This window comes from Nymphaea colorata, chromosome 3, assembly GCF_008831285.2.
Source record: "Nymphaea colorata isolate Beijing-Zhang1983 chromosome 3, ASM883128v2, whole genome shotgun sequence".
NCBI lineage: Eukaryota > Viridiplantae > Streptophyta > Magnoliopsida > Nymphaeales > Nymphaeaceae > Nymphaea > Nymphaea colorata.
The window spans coordinates 27,157,440-27,175,440 of NC_045140.1; the positions used below are offsets into that span (position 1 = coordinate 27,157,440).

General features: G+C 39.4%; 2 protein-coding genes across 3 annotated transcripts; one reads left to right on the top strand and one right to left on the bottom strand.

Annotated features, from left to right (window-relative positions):
* Positions 1–470: 470 nt before the first annotated feature.
* On the bottom strand, positions 471–1,823 carry LOC116251309 (EPIDERMAL PATTERNING FACTOR-like protein 2). Its single transcript, XM_031625495.2, has 4 exons — positions 1,595–1,823; positions 1,345–1,421; positions 1,223–1,257; positions 471–1,109 (listed from the first exon to the last, which is right to left on the bottom strand). The coding sequence occupies exons 1-4, from the start codon at positions 1,693–1,695 to the stop codon at positions 834–836; spliced, it is 489 nt and encodes a 162-aa protein (XP_031481355.1). The 5' UTR covers positions 1,696–1,823; the 3' UTR covers positions 471–833.
* A 2,307-nt stretch (positions 1,824–4,130) lies between these two features.
* On the top strand, positions 4,131–15,126 carry LOC116251115 (uncharacterized). 2 transcript variants are annotated; one of them, XM_031625193.2, is made up of 12 exons: positions 4,131–4,280; positions 4,376–4,522; positions 6,584–6,640; positions 7,854–7,925; positions 8,979–9,049; positions 9,761–9,839; positions 11,346–11,420; positions 12,700–12,814; positions 12,895–12,952; positions 13,030–13,101; positions 13,937–14,191; positions 14,288–15,126. In XM_031625193.2, exons 1-12 carry the CDS (start codon positions 4,215–4,217, stop codon positions 14,349–14,351), a joined length of 1,131 nt encoding a protein of 376 aa, XP_031481053.1. In that variant the 5' UTR covers positions 4,131–4,214; the 3' UTR covers positions 14,352–15,126. The 2 variants fall into 2 exon arrangements, with proteins under 2 accessions (XP_031481053.1, XP_031481054.1); XM_031625194.2 differs by having other exon boundaries at positions 12,895–12,940.
* The last annotated feature ends 2,875 nt before the right edge of the window (positions 15,127–18,001 follow it).

The following is an 18,001-nucleotide window of genomic DNA, read 5'->3' on the forward strand; positions in this document are numbered from 1 at the left end:
AAAGTTTTCAAACCGCAGAGGTCCTTTAGAGAGAACAATTAATGCCGCTCTTGTTGCCTAAAACCATGCGTCTGAAAGTGGGAAAGGTTCAGTTTAGAAAAATCGAAATCTTTGTGAGAATTTTATTCAGGTCTTAAATCGGGTACCAGAATGAAGCTCATGAATCTATGTCCAGTTTGGTCTAATTAGGATATGCCAACCAAGTTAGACGATCACATTTTGCTAAGTGCATGGCAAAGTTACGTATGTTTTCTAGGCCATTGGTTATAGAGCTTTCACTTTTACCTTTTTTTCTATTTCCCTTTCTTTTACCCAAGTTCCAAATATCCTGCAGATATTCTGCCTTTGTTTTGCATCATGAAAAGACGGAAGACGTTGCATGCAAATAGAGAAACAACAGAAAGATTCGTAAAGTCATAAAGAACATGAAACGTTCTAAGTGAATAGCGTGAATCAGGTATTCTAGTGGTCCATGCCGCCTTCTGCCAGTTCTCTGCAAACCACACATTACAGACCTTTCTTCCCCGAATCGAAAATGACGCTGAAAGGCTACGCAGACCATACAAAGATAAGTACCCCGTCACTACTCTCTCCCTTAACCCCTACCAACATGTTAGATTACATGATATTTGTACATGAAGCAGCGGTAAGTGGATGCTTATAGTAGATGATATGCATTGATCTCGCATTAGCAGAGGCCTTAGAAAACCGCAAAGCTTTCGAACTTACATGCATCAGGACTCGAGAGATGATGAAACAAGAGAGAAAAATGGTGTTATTGTTAGATGATCAAAATCCGTCACCGGTTCCGTTGGCAGATTTCTTCTTGAACGTCAAGGATTATAGATGAAGTCTCCACATTTGCACTTCCAGCTCATGGGTTTGTAGTTGGATGTGTCGCTGATTATTGAACTTATGGATGCGACCACCGTACGCTGCTTCCCATTCTTGAACTGGGGACTGGTAGGAACCTGTATTGCTTCACAGTGAGCGCAAGAAGCACACCTTCTCTGGCATCTTGGGGGCCTTGAACCGATCATTGCTTTCACTCCTCTTCCATAGACAATCTTGCTTGTTTCGTCAGCAGAACCCCCCTGTGGAATCATTACCTGTTGGTGAATGAGGTTAGCTGATGAAGAGGGAAAAGAAACTCATGAGAGAAACAGGAGGGGAAAAAATGATTTTCAATGTAAAAGCGCTTGCAGTAAGCTTTACAACTCACCTTCGAAGACTCGAGCAATTTGGGTACTGCTCTACCTGAATGAAGGAGAAAGAAAAGCAGCAACCATGTTAGGAGAGGAAAACGAATGGGGAAGCGGCGGATGTTGGATAGACTCGGCTCACCTTCAACGGATTGCTTCGACTGGAAGAGACCAGTGGCAAGAACGAGAGCCAGAACAATGCAACAACGCCAACGTCCTCTGCCCATGAGTGGGAAAAGCAAGAACTAGGAGCTTAGTTGTTGTCTCTAGCTGTTCAATCTTTTATATTAAACTAGGCAACAACAGAAGGAAGGAAAAATGTAGACTCAAAAAGGCAAAGGCAGCCTTTGGAAGAGGCCTGCCTGCAGGACGAGAAAGTTGCAGAATGCCACCTTAACCAATAACCGCAGTATACTGCTGCCTCTGCCTGCTCTGTTGATGGAACAAGCTTGATATCTGATGAATACTCACGAAATCTCAACAGTTTCTGCATCGGGCCATGAGCCTAAAAATAGGTTAGGAAGTTCGGGAGCATCTGATGGAACGGAAACCCCCAAGAGGGAAAAAAAGATTGAAAACTACAGGATGATGCGTTGATAGCGTAGATGGAAATGTGATATAACAACACATTCTCGCGGTGAATGACCCTTAACCACAAAGTTAACGGCTGGGTTCAACTTTCAAGAAGAGACATGAAATCACAGCTGGGTTTTCCTTGGCGTGTGCTTCTTTTTCCTTGGCTGACCAAACCCAATCAGACACGCCACCCCCCTCCCTCTCTATAGAGAATCTCTCAGAATGTACTCGCAGATATTACAAAATTTCAAAAGCATGTATTGATTGATAAATCAAAGACCCTGGATGTCATTTTCTGCGTCCAAATTCCAAACATCCCCATTTGTTCTCTGGCTTGGCCTCTGAAGCGTCGATATCTGCTGCTGCCACTTACTAGTCACTAACCCAAAAGGGAAACAGGCTTAAACGCCACTCTGTAATCTTGTCATCCAAACCGTTAGATACAATAGCTGCTGTAGGCAATTGCCCACACGAATTTGTATTATTTTTATATATAAACTTCATTAAATTTCATTTTTTCGCATATAACTGCCCTTTAAAATTTGAAATTTAATGTGGCACTGCCACCTTAGCCAGAAATTTCTGGTTCCGGCCACTGAAATGTAACGGGGAGATTCACTGGTTCGGGATTAAGAGATCGCCGTGTCGCTCTAAGTCATCTTTACTGTACATTAATGGCGGGGCCAGTCGTCGATTCGTTCTGGTGGTGATAATGATGGTAGAGAGATTTCCGACTTTCTGTCATTTTTTCTGCATCGTCCTGTCTTACGTCAAGAATGTCGTAGACGGGGTGGATGGCTGTGAGCAGAGAGCCCACCCGCAGAGCGCAGAGATCTACGAGATTTGGCGATTTGTGGAAAGGAAATCATGGCATTCTTCGCGTCGCGGACACCGAAAATCGAAGAACGAGCAGATTGGTAAGCGTGATTTATTGCGTGATGAAAATAACGTAGGATTATCGAATAAAAAGGAGCTGCCATTCAACTTTGGGAAGAGAGATTTTGTAGTCCTCATGATGGAGCTGCTGCAACAGGAAAAACGGAACTCATTAATGTGAGGAGCAAAGGAGGGAGATCAGATGTTGATTTCTTTTGAAGACTGAGTTATGAAAACACTGAGAACAGCAAAAAAAAGTGTTATTAACTTGTGTAAGATTAAAAGTTCACAAGGATTCAATTGCTAAAAAAGTATAAAACTGACAGTGAAGCCATCACCTGCAGAAATGTGCATTGCAGGCGCGCATCTCCGCATACATGATACATGATTAGATAATGTTCGTCGTCTTCTTCTTCTTCTTTCTTTCTTCTTTTGAGCATGTGCTGTACGTTTTTTTTTTTAATTCTTTACTCTATCTTTTTATACTTAGTTTTCGTCTTACTTTGTTTTTCTTCGACCGATAGTCAAATCTTGTAGGGAGTTTTTTTTTTCTTCTAATTTGGTTGTGAACATTTTACTTTTACATGTTCAATCCATGGCAGAGGGAGAGGAATTTTAATCTGTGTGTTCTTCCAATTGAACATGTTTTTCTAGCATGTCAGACGAGAATGTTTGCTTTTTATTCGTTCTTATTTTTTGTTTTTGATTTTTCTTCATTTTAGCTACTTTTTCTTGTTTTTTCTTTCATTCTGTTTGTCACAACTTGTTTAAAAACGTCAACTTTTAACCAAGTTGGTTCGTTTCCGATCTATGCCAATGACCGACCTGCTCCTGTAAAAATTTTGAACAAGTGAAAATGATTTCGAACGGGAATTTGATTGGGAAATACATCATGCAAAAGGTGCATGTGTGATTCAACTTGCTTTCACTTAATGTACTAATGTTCATTTGACTGACCGTATTTCAATTAAAGGCATGCAAAAATATCCGAACAAGCTTTAGTTTTGAATAAAAACAATAATACTTTTCTTGATGTTGATCACTATGCAAAATTTACTGGTCAGTGCTCACTTCAAGTACTTCTTATTAATGTAGAGTTTCTCCTTAAAAGGAAAATAAAATAAGAAAAAAATAAAAAAATTGGAAGGACCAGCAGTCCTGTTTTTAGTGCCATTGCTTTACCCTTTTTTCCGCCAAGTTCAGACCCCATAGTTTTAGATCCGAGGTCTAAGGTTTTAAGTTCGATTCTCATTCTGAACCTAATTTATTAAAGGTTTTAAATTCGATTCTATATGACCGTCGTCATATAAAGTGGAAGTTTCCACCACGTTTTAATTCTTAAAATATTTATTTTTAGATAAAAGATGAGTCCCAAGTAATGGATCCGGTTACACCTCTCAAGTATCAACCACCAGGTCCGAACGTGGGTTCGGGCATCCTAGTGGGTTAAGGCGCATAGGCAAGTCTCTTGAGTCGAGGAGAGGGAGAGGGAGAGGGAGAGCGGGAGGGTTGAGTTTTGGCGCCAAGGAAGGTCGGCGGGATTTCGTTCGTCGCTCGCCGATGGAGCCCGTGATCGAGCCTCTCGACGCCGACGGGACGTCCTTCTCCGTCCGCTTCCTCGTTCAAGTCCTCCCTCTCTCTCTCTCTCTCTCGCGCTGTCTCTCTCTGTGATTGTATGTAGTTCTTCTTCTAACGAGTTTGCGGCGTTTGGGCAATGGCAGGGAAAGGAGATGCGTCTCAAACTCCACAACGTGCCCTCCTCGAAGAGGTCGGGCTCGGTGTTGAAAGGTACGTTATCGAGCGTCAGGCTGGAGGGCGACCCGGAGATCCGCTCGTTGCTTTCTGGCTTCGAACGCCTCATTCAGCAGGTTCTGTTCTTGTCCCGTTTTCCCTTTCTTTATAACCACCCTGTTCATGGATCTCTTCCACCTCCAAGTATCACCTCCGTATTTTCTCTCTGTTTGTGGGTTCTTTTCCGTTGTCTGCTCATGCCAGGATATCGGAAGTCCATATGTCTTCGTTTGCCCCAACCCTCTCTTTTGCATGGAGAATTTATGCAAATCACGGGCAAGACTTGGGGAGGTTCCAGTACAACTGATAGGTTGAGCTAAATAGCTATAATCTATATGGAGAGCTGGAAAAACTCAAGGGCAACTAATTAACAAGAAACTTGAAACGAATCTTGATCAATCGTCTCTCTCGACTCACAAAACGAATTTGTATTAGCGATAGGAAACCCTGGCTGTATAATGGATTTTGGTTAATATTATACTTAAAAAAAGGTTAATCATGTGAAAGCATGCGTCCAGGAATCGAAGACGACTTTCCATGGGTTACAGGACCATTTGTTCGTAGTAAGCTTTTCCCTGCTAAAATGCAGATTTTCAAGCTAAAAAGTGCCTCATCTGGATCTGAATGGATCTGCATTTATTTTTTTCGCCTTTTCGGACAAGCCGCCATTCGCGCACCCAGACTGCAACAAGAGTGGTCCAAGGATACTGTGTCGATGATCCTATAAATGCCCATGACAAATATAATTGTGACATCTGGTCACCTGAAAATCTTTGCTCGTACAAACAAAATTTGAACCTGAGGTGGATCTTGTATACGTTTTTGCAATGCCAATTATTTGTGATACTGTGTCGATGATCCTTTCAATGCGCATGACAAATATAATTGTGACATCTGGTCACCTGAAAGTCTTTGCTAGTGCAAACAAAATTTGAACCTGAATTGGATCTTGTATACGTTTTTGCAATGCCAATTATTTGTGATCAGATCACCATTTACTGGATTCTTGGATTGTGATCTTGAGCCCCCGTCTTCAGTTGTGAAAGGCCAACTGGGTCAACTTTGAACGCTGCAACTGTTGGTTTTCGATAAATCGTAGTTTTGATTAAAACTGTGTCCTCGTAAGTCGTAAAGGATCACGTAAATGGATTATTGTGAGATTTTATATTTCCTTTTCTTCCTTTTCTTATTCACCAGACAGTTACATCCTAGCAATTAGCTGCAATAGAGGTGCAAGTTCAGGCACTGCACGTGACGGCCTCGGCGAGCGGTATTTTTAAATTTTTACAGGGGCCAAGCAATATTTTCAAAATTTTTACTGGGGCCAAATTAAAAATTTTCAAAATTATAAATAGTAGATTTTGTTTTTTCAAAATCTGAGGGAGCGGGTGGGGGCGGTGCATGGCCCCTGCTGGCCTTCCCTTAGCTCCACCCCTGTTTGGTCTAACCTGTTACCTGGGCCAGAGGCACATAAATGTGTAATCCTCAGCTTCTAAAAAACGATATCATGTATTCTAGAACCAGGACAGCAATCTAAAGAAGATGCTAACATGTCAATGATATATAGTTCAACGGTTTTGTACAATGAGGAATTAGATCTGTGACCCGTCTCCGCATGTATCCTTGTTTTCCTCATTAATGTTGCATCCCAGTCTCATGCACAGACTGGGATGCACTGTAAAGGAGATCGTGCAAGTACACTGGGGCTTTGTGCATCACTAAGAAGATATATGAACATAAACCGGATGGCTTGTGAAGTTGAATTATTGAGTTGGAGGTCAGAGCAAAAGGTTGCAATGCTGATGAGGGAACCCACGTAACTTGGTTGATATGAATGTATTAGTTAAGTATGTGATGTAATTCTGGTGAACCTTCTGTTCTGGGATGATGTGGTTCTGTTGGGGTAACTAAGCTAACCTGCTTTCATTCATGTCAGAGCCAGATCAGTTTTTACCATATGTTTTTCATATGCTGTATCATACACTTTCAATTGTGGAGCTTGTAGAAACTCTATTTTTGTTCCTTTTCATTTTACATGTTCTGACTTCCAAATACTGGTGGCATGTGTTGTCTCATGTCTGGAACATATTCAGCTTTCTGTTGTCTAATTCTTTTCATTTCTATTTCTTCCGATGTAGAGGCTAGACAACAGTGAAAATATTGTGCTGTTCATATCAGAAATGAAGGAAATACTGGTAAACTTTACTATTGATCTTTTATGTTCATTATCCCCATCTTGACATTTATGAAGTCTACCTTAATACATCTTGTTTCATTTCGTTATTCATGGCCAGAGAATTTATGCATAACCACACTTTTCAGTTCTTCGTTCAAAGGAAATAGAAGCCTGGAATCTTTGTTCAAATAATTCAGGAGTCTTGGTTTACCCAATTCTATTTGAATCCATGATCATGCCTGCTGATGGCTGGTATAATGTTGAACATGTAGCCCACCTGGATCCCCCCTTCTGAAAATTCTGTTTCAAAAATGGTATTCACATGATATGTCAGTTCTGGGCCTTCACTTGATTGGTTGAGTGTTGGACTTGCTGTTTGAAAATCTAGAAGTGGAGAAGAGTAAATCAGGGTTTTTAGACATGTTCATCACATGTTCCGGTGGGATATGATAACATGAGTTTGTCTGTGCTATCCAGTTAACCCCACACTGGTCTTTCTCTTCCCAACAATCCTAGTTAATGGTGTACAAAAATGCTGGTGTATCAACACAAACTAACTGAACATGTCCTGATGTTGTTGCTTCACTCTGTAGCAGTGAGAGTGGGAAAGAGAGAAGTTGGTGGGAGTCGCTAGAGCTTACAACTTCTTGTAATATCCAGTTGCCTTGCTGCCAACTGTTCCTACTGGTGTGCTCCTATTCTGGGGCCAGGAAGGTGATTAAATAAGGCATATAAGACAAATCTTCCATTGCATGGATGAAACTGGTATACATGTCTGTATGTTGTTGAGCATCACCAGCATGTGCATGTAGTCACAGCCTTACACGTCCTGTGAAAAGAAGAAAGGCCAGACTTTTCTTCATCACAGATGGCTTCTACAATGACAGTTGATAAAAAAGGTAAATATTTATTAATTTATTGATCACGCATTTGTTGACAAAAAAGTCTTAAGATTCATATGTTCATGGTTTTCAAGTGAGAATCACAGTCACAACATGCAAACTTTCATGGTTGACTAGCTTGCAAGTGATTTTTTATAGTTTGCAATCACAGGGACTTCCAAACATGCTGGCATGTGCTTATGCTTTGGATATACTCTTCTTTTGCATCCTTGCTAGCAATGCTGTTGCACATGAGCACTTTTGTGAAACATATCTTGGTTTTGGCCCTTTTGGGTGTTTCATATTTCTTCAAACTGCCTAGAGCTTATTTCTATTATTTCTCACTTGAAGGCATCCATTGAGCAAGTTACTTGCAGAGGTTCATCTCGGCCAGCTTCTTGGTACCGCTCCTTGTATGCTGAAGTAATATTAATGTTCTCAGTTTTTATTTAGCCATGACCTCCCATTTTTCATTCTCATTTCAAGTGGTTTCTGTTTGTTGACATGGTAACTTACTAGGAACCATGCAATTATTCACCTAGACATGTATAATTCTCATTTGTCCTGCCAAGCAAGGTGGATTTGAAGTCCAGCTTTTTCTCTTTGGCTGACTTTTAACTGTAAAGAACTTTCTGTTCATGCTAATTATGCAATTGCTATTGCACTGATTCCTGCCGTTTCTTTATACTGCAGAGGTTCATACATTTAACTCATAAATTTATTTTATGAAACCTATGTGGTGATAATTTATCAAAATGTCCAATTTTGGCCTTTGGTTATGGACACCTATATTCTGTTGTTTTATTTGATTTGTCAGTCACACGGCTTAACTTGGCTTGGTATTTTTGTTGGAAGTTGGAACTATATAAATGCGAGAAAGATTTCAATGTTAAAGCAAATGAGGTCATATCTTCTGGAAGGTTCTTTCTTATGTGAGGCTTTAATAATTCCACCAGATCGGAGTTTGGTCCTTGTGCATCCTGCATAAAGTATAACTACAAGCAGGAATGCTTTTAAGAAGAAACAAGTCATAAACAGTTCATAAGATTACTATGTGATTATAGTAGATTTGCAATAAAATAAAGTTCTTGTTGATTAATAGCCCTAACACAGTTTTAGACGACCAATGACCTGTTAGAAATATATTACCAATTTGGCTTTTCCCTGGCATGTTCTTTTTTCTGCCCTCATGCCAAGAACATTTGGTTTGTAAACTAGTTAATAAATGCAACTGCAAAATTTATTAATTATTATGTATAAAAGACATCGTGAATACATTTAATGTTATTATTCTGGAAGTTCATGTATCAAATTGGCATGAGAATGACACATTTTTCCTTTCAAAGCATGCTTGTAGATGAGGAATGCTGCATACATTATCCTAAATATTTTTTAATATGTATACACAGCTATTGATTTATTCACTTGTATGACGGTATTTTGAAGATTTGACGTCCTTCTTTAACCTTTATGCAGATTGAAGAAGTTGGCTGGGAAAATTTATCGAGTGTTGGCGAAGCTCTGACCTCTCTAAAATTTTCTATCATGTAAGATATATTGCTTTTAATGTTTATATATATATATGGAGAGAGAGAGAGAGAGAGAGAGAGAGAGAGAGAGAGAGAGTTGCTGCTACTTTCTTGTGCTTGTGATACCTTAGTGTTTAATGAAAACGAGGCAGTGCAGTTCTTTCTCAAAAATATATCAAGAATATCTTGGGATAATATCCTGATAATGTTTCAATTTTTCCTGATAATTTGAGAATGTTAGGGTATTTTTCCGAGATTTGTGGCTATCAGTTTAGCATACTGCTTAATTTGTAGCTGCCAAGGAAGTGTGGCTCATTTGGTAATGATGCTACCCCTGGGCAAAAGTGTGCATGGATCATCATATCTGCTGCACACACACTTTATGGTTACAAGGAAATGACCTGCACTGCAGATCTTGGAATGACCCATAATCCATTGCTAACCTAGTGTGAGCCCTTCATGCTCACCACAAAGGTCTCCTTGATGCTGTTGACCTGCAGCAATGCATTCACATCTTGAGTCTTTCACTCCGTATATTCTTCAGTATCTTACTAGTCATAGAATGGCCCTTGAGATTGAAGATGCCTGTGAACAGGTACAACAGCTTTGACTAATTTGTAAGTTAGGCAAGCTGAGTAATTAGGAATGTGCCTGCACATGTATTTTGTTTTATATGCTTTACGAGATTCTCTGGAATCTGGTTTTGATGCTTTATGTTTTGAGTTTCAGGGACACGAATGGCAAGGTGCACAAACTGAATATGAGTTTGGGCAAAGATTATCCACATTGTGCACCTTCTATTGTGGCGGTTTGTTCCCATCTTATCAGGAACTTCAATATCTTTTCCATTATTTGTTTGTTCACGACGGCAGCTTTACTGCTTTATTGCCTATTGTTATACATGCTCTGCAAGTAGGATTAAGTGGTTGGTTTTGGTCGGTCTTGCCACACTCTCTTTCAAAGAAGGTCTCAGAAGAAGATCCATACTTGAACCAATTTAAAGTGGGTCCAAGTACAACTTAAAGTTTCTGATCTATACAGGATGATAAGTTTGGTTCAAATTACTCCAGGTTCTTATTGAACTTGTCTTGTTAATGGCCCAAATGTGATCAGATATCATTTAGGTTTTGGCTGGTTATGTTCAGGTCCATGTTGGTTTTGCCGTTTTGGTTTGAGTGAAAAATTTGCATGCCCATATTCTCTCTGGGTTAGTTATGTTTAAGCTGAAAAATTGTATATAATTTCTCAAATGTAGGTTACAGAGGACGCTTAAAAGCGTCGGCCTGTGCAAGTTTTACTAGTTTAGAAGCAATAGCGGTAAAGATTAAAGCTGCAGTCCCTGAACAAGTCCAAGTACAAATTGGTTCACAAATGCACACACACATTTATACATATTCCTATATTTCCTTATATGTTCTAATGGTAAACTAGAGACTTTGATTGAAGATAGCGTCATATCAGTGTCACAGATAGAATGATATTTTTGAAAATATCGTGATATTAAAGTCAAAAATCAGAAAAACGAAAAAAGGGAAAAATTCATGATATTTTGAAAAAACTGGGAAAGATATTTATCATGTTATTATCATGATTTTTTCATTTTCCTATTTTTTAGTATACTTGGGCGCCGGGCCAGGCCGTCGGCGGGTACCCAGTCCGGTACGGACCCGGGTTCGGGCCTGACGGGGCCGGCTGGGGTCGGCCCGATAACTTTTAAATAACATTTTTATTATTAATAATATATTTTATTATTACAAATATAATTTTATATTCAAAAAAATTTATTTTATATTTTAAAAAATAATTTTCTATTGTAACTGGGCTGGGCTGGGCCCAGGTTTCGGGTATCGGGCCTGGGCCCGGGCTCAAGTTTTGGTCATCGGGTTGGCCTGGACCCGGTTCTTATTGGGCCGGGCCGGCCCGATGCCCAGGTCTATTTTTTAGCATTGATATTATAATGAATTTAAAGATAAACTTCAACTAAATTATTTTCATCAGTTTTATTATCATTAACACATTCCTTTCACTTTTATATAGTTTATTCATGTTTTCCTATTAGTTTCTCATTTATTTTATTTATACTTAATTTTTTAAAATTTTTCGAGTTTTTCCCGAGATTTTTCCAAAAAAAAAAAACTTTTCCATTAAAAACCCAAGAAAAATCTTGCCGACAAAAAGCAGAGAATGGTATTTGTGGCACTGCATCATATTATCTTTGTAATATATTTTAGGGGACTTTGCAAGTTAATATATTTTCAATGTGTGTACCCTACATTATTTATTTTGATTTTTGATGTCTTTTATCCTCTTGTAGGATGTTCCTTTCTCCTGTGAGTTACGATGGTCAAGCAAATGTAGATTGAAAGATGCAGTACACCAATTTCACATGGTAATGGCCGTATGTTTGTTGGTTTGGTATGCATAAGTTGGGTACAATTTTTCATTTTTTTCTATACGCTTCCAATGTCTCTAAATTGTACAATTTCCTGGCACACAAATTTGATCTACTTCACGTGGATCTGGATAGAGGAGGCAATGTGAATTAGGGATGCAGTTTCTTATTAGAAATAAGACATGAGGAGCATTTTTTTTTTCTTTTTAATAGTTGTTGTATAAGAATATTCTTTTAATGGTGTAGGACGCAACAGTGCTAAAAAAAAAGGTTTCAAGTATCATTGTGTTTAATTTAAGAACATCGAAAAGCTCGTAAGAGCTTTTGTGTTAACCTCTCGGTTTTGTTACCCCTAGCCTTCTGTCACAAATCTTATGTCCATGTGGTTTAGTATATTTGTGAAGGCTATCATATTCCATTGCTTTGATGCTATTATTAAAGACTTGTTCTGGCTGCCTTTTTCTTGGTGCTTCCGAGATGCCAAAACTTCTGTCAATATGCTGGCTATTGTGATGGTTATAGTATATACAGAAACAATGAAGTGCAAGCTATGAAGACAAAGTGTACTAGCAATGTGAAAAAAGAAACTTAGCCTGATACAAGCACTAGTAACTTTCTCACATGTGCAGATGGATTGCATGAGACCAATTTTCTGAAGGGTTTATCCGTGGCCAAACTTGAAACATGAAGCATTATATGCTTCAACAAGAATTGTCCACCATAAATAAATGTGACAATCTAGACTAGATAGGATATTAAGTCTCAGTGGTTTATGACATTTGGATCTCTCACGTACAATGGCAAGTTATGGTTTTCTATTTTTCATGTTTGGAGATGCATTATCTATTAACTGCTGCGGATAAACTAAGTTGAGTGCACATATGCTTAACAGTGACTTGTTTCACATGTGATATCAATTTATATTCAATGTTGAACTTAGAAATCGCTATTCATTGTCTACTTTTTTCAGCAAATTGGAACTGTTTGCTGCCAACAGGGTAGGTATATTTCATGTGGTTTTATGTGGCTTATTCATATGTAGCTGTTAGTATCTTAAGGAGAAGCTTCATGATTTAGTCGCATGCGTAGCTTATAATCTTGAGTTTACATGAATTCCAGTATATAGTTAATGTTATGGATTAAAAATCTACAATTGTAGAATCAACTAGCTGATGGGTTTGTCTTCCAATCTGCTGTTCATTTTTCTGCTCTCTGTTCCTACTTGTAACCCTGTATACTATCTTTTTGTACAACCATGATAATCTATTGCATGCAGCACTTAGAAAAATTTCAAGAATTTTGGTCTATTCTTGATGACATTGACACGACACTGTGCGTTTTGGAACCTCAACCTTCATCACGTGCAGCATCATATCGTCATGTGGGCCTAGGTTGTTTCTATCAGAAATTTATTCTTAATACATCTCCTATAACCGCTGCTTTGTGTTTTTAAGGCCATCTGTCATTGCAGGGAATGATTGCACACTTTTGGTATCAATCGACCCTTATAATGCAAGGTCTCTCCCACAGTAAGACTACTTATCTGTTGTTAAACAGCTACATTAGGATACCTGTTGTTTATTTAGTGGCTGATCTAGTCTTCTAGGTGTCGTTTCTTTGGTGCAGCTCCAATGATAAATTCTTTATGGCGAAAATGGAAGCAAAACGATCAAAGATGGTATGCTTCCTTGTTTTGTTCTGTCTTTTTGATGGATTAAGTATTTGTCCTCCGTCTGGTTATCATCATTATACATGTTCTGCTACTCGTATGCTTGATCTTTGACTGCTCATGTTTTTATTTTTGTTGGAACAGAAGGGAACAATTTTCTTAGTTAATATTATGCTTGATTGCATGGTAGAATGTGCTGCTGGTATTTTAAATGTTGTTGTTATGTTCCTGTTTGGTGGTGGCCTTTGGGAATGCCAAAAAGTGGTGGCAAAGCTGCATTATGGGAATCTTTCCAAGTTGGATTTGGTTATTATTGGAATGCAAATCGTTATCCTCCATGCATAAATGATTTCCGTGGAGTTTATTTACCTGAAGGTCGTTGATTACTAAGGCAATGTATGGTTAGTTCTTTCAGGAAGTTGAGACTTGGAAATGTAGAATGGTGGTATGGATTAAGAGTTAATAAGAAATTAGAAAATAGGAAGGGACGTTGCAGTGATGGAAAATATGAAATTAATAGTTGATAACAAGTTAAGCAATAAAGTCGTAAATTTATGAACTGGAACCTAGTATTTGTGGTACAAGTATTCAAGTAGATAAGATGTTTAAGATGGTATTCATATATCATTCGGCAACTTGTCCCAAGTTTTGCTGGTAACTGGTAAGTACTGGTTGTTATGTTTGACCATTTTTCAGACCTATACTGGTCAGCTTGTTCAAGTACTTTGTACTTTTTGGAGCATCTTTTTGCTGCATTTTGTTTAGTTTATTGCGTTCATTTATTTTCCTGGTGCTGCTTGTCAACCGGTAACCCAGTGTAGTATTGTACTTTTGTGTGATTTAGGAGATCTGATGTTTCCTTCCGTGAAAACCTGGAGTGCATTCTTGGAATAAGGCTACCTGTGGCTCCTAGTGCCATGGACAACCATCCTCAAATTGATTGTGGTATTTGTTATGCCTGTTACTTACCTGAAGATGGCAAACTGGGAGTTGAACGTGGAAGCATGCCTGGCTATGTGTGTGACAACGAGAGATGTGGCAGAGCTTTCCATGTTATATGTTTGAGAGATTGGTTGCAGTCAATTACTACTACACGGAAGTAGGTGGACTAAACCAATTTGGCACATGCACCTGGATCATGTTTTTGATTGTCGTCGTTCCTTGGTCAATGATTGCTGCTTTTGTGATGCTGCAGGTTGTATGATGCTCTATATGGAAATTGCCCATACTGTTCTGAGCCCGTGGCAGTTAAAATTTAAGTTGCATTAATGTGTGGAGGTGATACTCCGGTTAGCTGTCTGCACAACATGCATGTTGTTGTTTTGGTCCAAGTTTCTCAATAAAAGCACGAAGTGTGAGAGCCAGGGGAAAAGGCCGGCAAGCTTATGCACGAAGCTGCACAGGGGGTTGGTGCCTGTGGAAGTTGAAGGAGCTACACACCACCCCCCCCCCCCCCCCCCCACCCCCCACTAAAAGTAGCTTGTCTCACCAGCTAACCAATCCTCTTGGAGCTCTCACTAAAAGCAGAATGTCAGATAAGTACAGGTGCAGGACGCAGGATACAGTGCACAGTTAGACAAGAATCAGTCTGAGTTTGTTCTCATAGATATGGATCAGAATGAGACCTGGCGTTACATAAATAGTTTAAAAGCTGGTTTCGAAGAAGCAAAAGATTATGAAGCTATTTTGAAGTGCTTCATTTTCCTTTCATGTTTTATGATTAGGTTGGGCAAGTACTTGGCAATTCTTGACTCTTCTTCCCCAATCGATGCCAGGGAGGTGGACTTTTGTGGAGAGTTGCACATTCAACCTGCATACGCAAAATTAGAGGGACAAATATCAAAATAAGCACTTAACATGGTTTTACATGAATCAGGCTGCATCCACCATCTGTCGTGACCGTTTTCTGTTTTGAGATACTTGCAAGGAAGATCACGTCCTACCGTCAGATCCCCACTAAAGGGATAAAATACCTTTTGTTTTCTTCCCCATATAATATAGTTCGTAATGAAGGACAAGTTCTACTTTTTCTAATTTGTTCTCCTAAAGTGTGGCTTCGGCAATTATAATATTTATGTTGAAGCTTGTGCACTTGGAGCCTTCGCCTGTGCACTTTGATTCTTTTCCAACTTGGTGCCGACTGCCCTTTAAACATCTTTAGCCACCTGCTGTATTGGCTATCAAATTGAAACTATTCATCGTGGATACATTATCTTAACGGCAGGTTTTCATAGGCAGAGAAGGGTTTTGGTAGCTTTGAAGACCTTCAAGTTAAAGTTGATCGAAGACTGGCTTTCAGATCTGCAGGTTAGGAAGGTAAGCGTTTGATAAAAGTGCATCTTGCGACAATCTAGTATCTGTATCTGAATAAAAGGGATGGCGGGTCGATGTATCGTCAATCGTCGGTCTAGAAGATGCCTACCATGGGTAAGTCTTGATGGTCCTCAAGTCTTTCTTTAATCTCATTCGAGTAGTAATCCATGTTAATAATAATATGTGAGGCCCAACAACCTCATGTACGTTTTTGCGAGCGCATATTTAAGAGGAAAAGGTTGTCCGTCAGTCAATCTTCATCCCTTTCCTGACTTCATCTTTCCAGCACAACAAAAGTCCAATTGCGACCATATAAATTTTCCTTTGTCCGGCCAGACACGATTGTTTTATGGCAGGACGTTTCTTTGGAACCGCAAGGGCCAAGAACAGAACACGTAGTTACAGCGAGACGTCTAAAACACCTTCTATTTTGTCCATTATTGATGCCTTGGCGATAAGGCAATGATTATCTACAAGCTTTGGGTCTATGACATCCACAGTCTAAGTGTAAAGACATGGTGTCGCATTTAAGATTCTGACGTACACTGGCACAGGGTTCAGTAAGATCAGTTAATGAAAGGCCTTATTGATTATATTATAGACTGAACTCTGTGAAGGCTCCTCATAGCGGCCATGACGCTTCAATATGAGATAAATTTTGCTCCCACGCTCTGATGAAGAAAATATAAGATAGCTTAGCTTCAAGATGTTGCTTTTTGCATGCAACAATAGGAAGGATTGAACCATTTATTTCTGCATCGTAGATTTGTCCAACACATTCGGTAAAGGGTTCTGCAATTATTTAGCGGCAGAAAATGACTCCATGGGTCGTCGAGTGAAGCTCTTCAATGATGGGGAGGATATCACTTTGAACATAAGCTTGAGAAACAGTTCTAGCTTATAGCTTTTCAGGTGCTGACAAGGAAGATATGGGAACTCCCTCTTAGGGTGATGTTTGATGATTTTAGAGACAAGCTGGTGCACTCGAGGATTGAACATTCCAAATGATATTTGATGATTTTAGAGACAAGCTGGTGCACTCAAGGATCAAATATTCCAGATGATATTCAGGATCATATTGCAAGCCATGTTCATCCAAATAAATGCACCTATCTTTTTTTTTTTTTCTCTATAGGAAACCACCTTCTGCATGAAATTCCTAAAGCAATACCCTTATGCCTCAAAGGTTCTAACTTTCTTTAGGGTCTGGGTAGACATATGGTACATTCTTATACTCAGATGTTGGAAGCATGAGCTACCTTGCCACCAGTTTGCCCTGCACCCAACCGCACATATCTTAAAAGGCTATATGCTGAGGGTTGATGCCCCCCATGGCTGAAAATTAAAATCTACAGCAGGTGGAAGCAGAAATGGGTGTTTGTTTGTACGATTCTAAGCAAGAAATTTTAACCTCTCGAGTTATGACGTTGGGTCCAACCATAGATCAAGTGGAGCATGACAGACCTGTGGTTATAGTCAGACATCGGCGAAAGATATGGCTAAGAACACATCAATGACATGCACAAGAAAGAGGTTGGCTTCTTAAGTTAGTTGTTCAGTGGCTTCGTCATGATGATAAGCCTACTTTGATCATGTTCGACGCAAGCATATGCTTACTCGAAAAAGCAAATCGGCTGTGAACTTCTGTAGTCGGGGTTTCATTGTCGAGCGGATATGGAAGGACAACCCCAGAGTGGGATCCATCCTCATCAGATTTGAAATCTTTGCATGGAACAAAACTGGGTCTGCAGCCTAACCCAATCTTATATACCAACCAAGAAAAGGGGGAGGGAGAGAACGAGAGGTTTTTCTTTGTCTAGGAAAAAGCTGGAAAGTTTTTGCTCCTTTGATCTACTTGCTGCGCACCTCAAATTGAAAACACCTTTTTTATGGGTTTCCTCTCCCTTGCCATCCGCGAGGTTTCAGACCAACCAAAAGTCCAGAAAACATATTCAAGTTTTTGATGCGCCTGGTGAAGTTTGAAAAACAAATTAAAGCATCGACAGTTTAAACTAGAAACTTTTCCAGCTGAAAAGAGTGCATATTTAATCTGCTTGGTACTGGAAAGGACACCGATAACTGCTGTGGTACTATAAAATAAAAGTTAAGTTTTCCTCACCGTAGCTTTATAAGATTTTTCTGTTCTGGCAAAGCTTTATCTAAGTGGTTTCATACTGCTTCTACTGTTCAAGATTTTCATGCCTAGAAAAATCTAGTTCGCTAACACATATACTTTCGTTCTTCTAATGAATGTTTTGACAACTTACTGAAAAATATGCATCATCAATCGGTCTCTTTCTAAGGTTAGACTGAGATGACCATGATGCCACTTAAATTAGACAAGCAGAGAACTTGAGCAGCTAGCTAGAGTCTACCGATAGCTAGTTACACCCAAGAGCAGACACAAAGGAAACAGCCACACCCGACTATACAACGCGGGCTGGAAAAGCATCAGATCAGACTGAAACGATGTCATGGACGGGACTTTTGAAATAATAGTTAGGTAGTAACATGATGTTTGAAGGAGGTGGATGCAAGGTATCCGTAGGTCTCCATCCTGTGAATGCTACCAATTTTTCCAGTGAAATATCGATGA

Bases quoted from the DNA above. Each gene is read 5' to 3' on its own strand.
- LOC116251309 (XM_031625495.2), bottom strand. From the start codon at position 1,695: ATGCAGAAACTGTTGAGATTTCGTGAGTATTCATCAGATATCAAGCTT. The intron at 1,422-1,594 runs GTGGCATTCTGC...ACTCATGGGCAG, and splicing joins TACTGCGGTTATTGGTTAAG to AGGACGTTGGCGTTGTTGCA. The intron at 1,110-1,222 runs GTGAGTTGTAAA...ATTCACCAACAG, and splicing joins AATTGCTCGAGTCTTCGAAG to GTAATGATTCCACAGGGGGG.
- LOC116251115 (XM_031625193.2), top strand. From the start codon at position 4,215: ATGGAGCCCGTGATCGAGCCTCTCGACGCCGACGGGACGTCCTTCTCC. The intron at 6,641-7,853 runs GTAAACTTTACT...TCTCACTTGAAG, and splicing joins CAGAAATGAAGGAAATACTG to GCATCCATTGAGCAAGTTAC. The intron at 9,840-11,345 runs GTTTGTTCCCAT...ATCCTCTTGTAG, and splicing joins GTGCACCTTCTATTGTGGCG to GATGTTCCTTTCTCCTGTGA.